Genomic DNA, 7,564 nt, shown 5'->3' with positions numbered 1-7,564 from the left:
GTAAAAAAAAAAGTAAGGGTCACCCTTCTCCTACTTACATTTACATAAATTTTTCTATTAAAATATTAATTTTTTTAATCAATTATATAATAAAAAACCCGCATCCTTCTCTCTTAATTTTAAAAAAATTGCAAACTGGGCATCTCGAGCTCATATATATGGATTCCAATCAACATTTTCGGTTGAATCCGTATTCTAGCCCGGATCAATCCGATTTGTGTATACCTTTTACGTGCAATGGTAAGTCCTGTTCCCAACCTTTTGTTACTGGACCCAATATTTCTATATAAAATTGGGACCGAATTTCAATTTCACTACATAAAATGTAATTTGGACCGAGATTCAAATTCTGATCCGAAGTTAAATTTATCGTGATCATGTTTATATTCAACCTGTTTGCACCCTACTGGCTTTGCTTAAGAAAATCAGACACAGGGTGCAATAGCATTTGAGTTGGACCATTTTTCGACCTGACCAGACCCATCTCTTTATGGACATCGGGTTGAAGCATTTTTCTAACCTGACCCAACCCACTTATGGACGTCAAACCAACCAACCTAGAATTGTATAAGAAACTCGCAGAGGTGAAAGCAACTCGTATCCAAATAACAGATCACTGGGTTCAGTTGGCCCGTATATTGCTCGGGGCGACTCCAATGTTATCGGTTTTTTTCATGACCATACCCAAGAATTCAGGTTCGGGTTGGTCGGTAAAGGATACAAACCCGACCCGCTGACAGCCTTGGCTCTAATCAACCGGGTCTGGATGCCCAACCTGGTGTTTCGTAGTGGGACCCGCATCCAACCCACCGTAAACCCTAAGATTTTGACGGAGTCCATCGAGACACTTATACTACGCAAGAACCGGTTTATCAGATCATATCGGGATCGGATATTGCTATATAATGTATCTTCTGCGAAACCGCTACGCTTAGAGAGAGAGAGAGAGAGAGAGAGAGAGAGATGTCGGAGGTGTACGGTTCGGGAGGGGCGGACGATCACGCCGGCCCGCCGAGGGGCAGAGGCGGTGGATACGGCGGCGGAGGCGGTGGTGGTGGCGACGACGGTGGCGGCGGCTATGGTGGGGGTTACCAGCAACCGCGTGGTAATGGCTCTAGCTAGGGTTTTCTGTTTTGGGTTGGTGTTTTTGGGTTCGTTCTTCGTCTTTGGTTGTCTTTTAGGGAAAAGATTTTTCGTGGATGTGCAGGTGGTGGAGGATACGGTGGCGGTGGCGGCGGGTATGACCGCAATGGCGGCGGCGGTGGCCGTGGAGGAGGTCGTGGCGGAGGCGGCGGTTTCAGAGGAGGCCGAGGAGGCGGTGGGGGCGGTTCTGGCCGTGATGGTGATTGGCGTTGCCCTAATCCGGGGTTTGCTCTTTCTCTCTCTCTCTCAGATTTGCATGTTTCCGAGCCACAAATTTGGGGAAACCCTAGATTTTTTTTGTCATTTATTTTTTAACGAAAACCGTGGGATTTTGTTATAGGTGTGGGAATCTGAATTTTGCCCGAAGGACCGAGTGTAACAAATGTGGTGCACCGAGTCCCGGTGGGTCTGGTGAACGTGGAGGTGGAGGTGGAGGTGCCGGTGGTGGGTATAATAGGGGAGGAAGTGGAGGAGGAGGTGGTGGTTATGGTGGGAATCGTGGTGGTCGTGGTCGGGGTTATGGTGGTGGCGGTGGTGCTGGTCGTGATGGCAATTACGGTAGTGGTGGTGGGGGTGGTGGCAGTTATGGTAGCAGCGACAGCGGTGGTGGTGGTGGTGGCGGAAGAGGTGGTTCTTATGGTGGTTATGACAGGGATGATGGTTCATATGGTCAAGTTCCACCGCCTGCACAACCTTCTTATGCTAGTGGTGGGAGCAGTGCCGGTGGTGGATACCCTCCACCGCTGGCTGCCCCTCCAAACTATGGTGGCCCGCAGGCTCCAATACCACCAAATTCTTATGGAGCTGCAATTCCTCCTGCTGGAGGGTATGGTGCCCCTCTGAATTCATATCCAGCGCCGAATAGCTATGGTGGTCCACCAGGTGGAAGCTCCGGCAGGGGAGAGCCGCTGCCTTCTGGATATGATGGTTATGACCAAGATAAAGTCGGTGGCGATTATGGTGCACCAAGGTCAGTTCCTGGTCGTGATGACCCACGGAACAGTGGTGGTAGCTATGGTGTGCCTGTTGATCCACCTTCGAAGGTGAAGCAATGCGATGAAAATTGTGGAGATACTTGTGATAATTCTCGGATATATATTTCAAACTTGCCTCCTGATGTAACGTCAGAAGAATTGAGAGAGCTTTTTGGAGGGATTGGTCAGGTACCTTTTTTCTTCCTATCTTTTACTGTCGGTGGAGCTTACTGTTGAAGACTTTACTTTAACGTTCCTTAGATATTTATTCTTTGGCATGGTATGTTCCTGGACTTTGTTATTGGAACGCCAAATGCTTATGTTGTCAGTGGCTTTCTGCTGAATGTTTGATATGGATTGACTGAAAGTGGAAAATCCCATAGGACTAGGGATGTGCATAGGGCCGGCTCGGGCCTGCTTAGAGCTTGGCTCACCGGGATTTAAGTGCGGCCCCACCCAGAGATGGCCCTGTTCTTAACGGTCTTAGGTTTGAAGAGCAGCTCATGGCCAGGCCTAGGCCAATGTGAAGCGGGTTGGGTCCGGCCTGGTCCGACCCAAATCTATTTGTAAATGGTAATAACTAATAAGTTCCCGACTTCCCATGTACCCAAGTAATTATCTTTCTAGTTTTCATAAAATTAATGCAACTAATTAGGTAAATAGTAGTAGTTACTACAATGACAAAAGTTTTTATCGGCAATTTCTAGGTTTTCAAAAACTCGTGAGAAATTGAAAAAATTCCATAAATCTCATGTTTTTTGGCAAAATCTCGACAATAAAAAATATGAAATTTATTTTTTATAAGAAAATATTAATAAAAATCATTTAAAAATAAAAATGTAAGATTTTTTTTGCGATAAATCTCCGTTCAAAACGTAAATATCATGTTTAAATCGCGGTATTTATGTTTTTCATAAATCTCTCGATATTTTGAAAGTCTCACGAGAAATTGCCGTTTTAAACTTTCAGGCAATTTCTCGAGATATTATCGCGAGATTTTCATAAATCTCACGATCTTTGTCACACTGGTAGTTACCAAGTTACTATACAACAACAACAACAACAACAACTACGCCTTCATCCCAAAACAATTGGGGTCAGCGATATGAACCAAAAAAGAAATTCATTTTGGGTCTTCCACATGAATCCTTTTCCTCCAATCATTTCTATCCAACGCCATGTCCTCGGTGAGGTTCAAAGCATTCATATCCTTTCCTATCATCTCCATCCAAGTCTTCCTAGGCCTACCCCGACCTCTTTTAACTAATATATTTTCCCATTTCTCCAACCTTCTAACTGGAGCATCATTAGGCCTTCGCCGAATATGTCCAAACCACCGTAAACGATTCTCTCGCATCTTATTTTCAATGGGTGCAACACCTACCTTCTTACGTATCTCTTCGTTCCGAATCTTATCTTTTATTGTATTTCCACACATCCATCTAAGCATCCGCATCTCAGCTACACTCATTTTTTGAATATGATGTCTCTTGGCAGCCCAACATTCCGTACCATATAGTAAAGCGGGTCTAATAGTCGTCCTATAAAACTTTCCCTTCAACCGCAATGGCATTCTACGATCGCACAGCACTCCAGTAGCACTTTTCCATTTCATCCACCCAACCTTTATCCTATGATTTACATCTCCATCAATTTCTCCATACTTTTGAATGATGGATCCCAAATATTTGAAATAATCATTCACCGGTATATCTTGCTCACCAAGCTTCACTACACTCCCATCACTACTTCGTTGCTTACTAAACCGACATTCCATATATTCAGTCTTACTCTTACTCAACTTAAAACCTCTAGCTTCCAATGTCTGTCTCCATAATTCTAACTTAGCATTAACCCCAGCTCTAGACTCATCAATCAAAACAATATCATCAGCAAACAACATACACCACGGTACATTTTCTTGAATTGATCTCGTAAGCTCATCCATCACTATCGCAAATAGGAAAGGGCTTAAAGCAGATCCTTGATGTAACCCAACCGTTATCGGAAAATTGGTTGTCACCCCTCCACAAGTGCGGACATTGGTTACTACTCCTTCATACATATCTTTAATTATACTAATGTACTTGAGAGAAACACCTTTCTTCATCATTGTCCACCAGAGAACGTCCCTAGGTACTCTATCGTATGCCTTCTCTAAATCAATAAAAACCATATGCAAATCTTTGTTCCTCTCTCTATATCTTTCAATAAGTTGTCTAAGAAGATGTATAGCTTCCATAGTTGATCTTCCAGGCATAAAACCAAATTGATTCTCCGATATCATGACAACCTTCCTCAACCTAGACTCAATCACCCTCTCCCAAAGTTTCATAGTATGACTCATGAGTTTTATACCACGATAGTTTGTGCAATCTTGTATATCACCCTTATTCTTATATAAAGGCACCAAAGTACTCTTCCTCCACTCATTAGGCATCTTATTTGTTCGCCAAATCAAGTTAAAAAGATTTGTCAACCATTCTAAACCTTTCTCTCCCAAGCATTTCCAAGCCTCGATAGGTATACCATCTGGGCCAACTGCCCTTCTTGATTTCATTTTCTTCAAAGCCTCTGCAATTTCTTTCTTTTGAATCTTGCGCATGAAGTCACGATTTATCTCATGAAAAGGAATGGAGAAGTCTCCAAGATCTTGAGCATGACTATCATTAAATAGCTTATCAAAATAATCTTTCCATCTCTCCTTAATCTCCTCATCTTTGACTAAAACCCTTTGCGTTTCATCTTTGATACATCTAACCATACCCAAATCCTTCGATTTCCTATCTCTCATCTTTGCAAGCCTATAAATATCCTTCTCGCCTTCTTTGGTATCCAACTTGTCATAAACCTCCTTATATACCTTAGCCCTCGCGTTTCGAACAACTTTTTTAGCTTCCTTCTTTGCTATCATATACTTCTCCAAATTCTCATTATCACGACTCTTACTTAGATTTCTATAACACTCTCTTTTAACCTTAATAGCTAATTTGACATCCTCGTTCCACCATGATGTATCCTTACCTAGTGGTGCACCGCCTTTAGACTCACCCAATACCTCCTTAGCTACTTTTCTCATACCACCCGCTATCTTATTCCACATTGATTCTGAATCCTCCTCGAGACACCAATCAACTTCCTTAACTACCTGCGCTACAAACATTCCTTGTTTAGCTCCTTTCAGTGCCCACCACTTAATTCTAGGATCTATCCTATGTCTATCCCTTTTGCGGCATTGTCTAATTCTAAGATCTAAAATTAAGACTCTATGTTGTGTAGCTACACTTTCTCCTGGTATAACCTTACAATCGATGCAACAACCCCTATCTCTTTTTCTAAGTAGGAAAAAATCTATCTGACTCGTATTAACCCCACTTTTAAATGTTACTAGGTGAGACTCCCTCTTCCTAAACCAAGTGTTTGCTAAGATCATATCATAGGACAAACAAAAATCTAAAATCCTTTCTCCACTTTCATTTCTTTCTCCTATACCATAGCCTCCATGGATATTCTCAAATCCATCCCTACTAATGCCTACATGTCCATTAAGGTCACCGCCGATGAAAAGCTTTTCTCCATAAGATGTCTCTTGTACTACTCCATCTAAATCTTCCTAAAATTGATGCTTAATGGAATCATCTAAACCTACTTGAGGTGCATAAACACTAATAATATTAATAATATCCGTACCTAATACTAATTTAATAAGTAAAATTCTATCACCCTTCCTACGGACCTCAACTACATTATCTATAAACTGACGACTCATAGCAATCCCTACTCCATTCCTATTCCTATTTATTCCTGTATACCAAATCTTATATCCCCAAGGTTCTATCACTTTAGCTTTCTCACCTACCCATTTGGTCTCTTGAAGACATAAAATATCAATCTTTCTCCTACACATAACATCTACTAACTCTACCAACGTACCAGTTAAAGACCCTATGTTCCAAGTGGCTAACCTAATTTTATGGTCTTGGACTAACTTCTTTACCCCCACCCGTCCAACAAAGTGAGGGAACCCTTGCCTATTTGACACCACACCCGGGCGCCGGTGTGACGCGTCGCTTCTGGGCGACGACCTAGCAACCCTTGCACATTTATCACTGCCTCCGGGCCTAGAGAGTACAGCGCGTCGCTCAGTAGGGAACGCCCCAACGAAATTCTCATATTGGTTCATTTTCATAGGATATGACAAAGTTTTTATGCTGGCTGTCACAGGCCTACCGCAACCCTCCTCCTTTATCCGGGCTTGGGACCGGCAGTGTATAACTACACAGGCGGAGTTAACTATGCAATAGCTAATTTTTAAAATTTTGTATTATTAAAAAATTAATAAATAACAGCCCCATTGGGCTGGCCTTGTAGCCCGCAGGCCAGTCCGGGCCTGGCCCATGTATATAACGGGCCGGGTTTCGGCCCGATACCTAATGGGCCTAAAATCATGGCCCAAACCCAGCCCATGGTGGGCTGGGTCGGCTTGTCCCATTGGGCTGTCCACCCCGTCCCGTTGCCCACCCCTACATGGGGCATATGAATTGTAGATAATTTCAATAGTGCGACTCTGGTAGTAATAGTATGCATTTATTTCACCTATAAGCTTGAAAAGATGCTTACTGATCGATCTATTTGATTATTTTTATGTTGTTAGCATTTAGTGAATCCCAACTTGATTAAATTTCACCTTCTGATAAAACTGAAAGATGGAATTGAGTGTATTTCTTGCAGCTGTGACTTTTCTGCTGATTATGTTTCTTTTAGGTGCCTTTTGTATCTTCAAAATGATAATGGTCTAGAGGAAGCTTGAAGACCATCTCCCATATTTAATTATTATTTTACTCAAGGGTATATGCAGTGTATGACCTTAGTTGTCAAAAGCTGCACCTAGGCTGGCTAGGCCTAGGGCCACCGCCTAGGCTTATGGGTGTAGGTGGTAGGGCCCTGTTTTTTTTACCTAGGGCCACAATTACATAGTTGTCATGTGCTTTTAATTTTGTTATCTATTTTCTTTCTTTTTTTATTTTTCTTCTTCCTCCCCCCCCCCCCCAAAAAAAAAAACTTTATTTTTTTATTCGTTTGTTTTCTTTTGTTTTTTTTTTTTACTTTATTTTTTTTCTTCCGCCTCCTCATTTCACCCCTTTGCTTTGTTGTCAAAGGTGGAGCCTAGGCACCGCTTAGACGGCCTAGCTGAGGTAGTCTCTCAGTCAGATGCACACCTATGTCACACGAACTCGGCTCCAAGGTCGCCGCACCCGCGTCGACACGCACCGACACGGGTGCGGACACGGGTGCGGCTCGGACTCGGTCAACCCGACCCTGGGTGTGGTCAATGCACCCAGGGTCATTTTGGTCCATTTTTTTGGAATTTTTTTTTTGAATTTTTTTTTTAAATTTTCTGGGCTACAGCTGTAAGGAAAAAAACCCATCACAACTAAAAAACCTGT

At 42.7% G+C, this 7,564-nt stretch overlaps 1 protein-coding gene across 2 annotated transcripts in view; it reads left to right on the top strand.

Annotated features, from left to right (window-relative positions):
- The first annotated feature begins 939 nt into the window (after window positions 1–939).
- LOC149843940 (transcription initiation factor TFIID subunit 15b-like) overlaps window positions 940–7,564 on the top strand; it is a 42,623-nt gene continuing 35,998 nt past the window's right edge. For both annotated transcript variants that reach the window (XR_016430941.1, XM_090000179.1), the window contains exons 1-3: window positions 940–1,105; window positions 1,208–1,367; window positions 1,484–2,306. Coding sequence is in view for 1 of the 2 variants with exons in the window: in XM_090000179.1 (XP_089856305.1) it covers window positions 964–1,105; window positions 1,208–1,367; window positions 1,484–2,306 (1,125 nt within the window). In the remaining variant the exon portion in view is untranslated. The remainder of the gene's footprint in view (window positions 1,106–1,207; window positions 1,368–1,483; window positions 2,307–7,564) is intronic.

Source organism: Nuphar pumila, chromosome 3 (genome assembly GCF_984573655.1).
Source record: "Nuphar pumila chromosome 3, dmNupPumi1.hap1.1, whole genome shotgun sequence".
Lineage (NCBI taxonomy): Eukaryota > Viridiplantae > Streptophyta > Magnoliopsida > Nymphaeales > Nymphaeaceae > Nuphar > Nuphar pumila.
The sequence above is the reverse complement of the archived record's forward strand: the minus strand, read 5'-3'. Positions and strand labels throughout refer to the sequence as shown.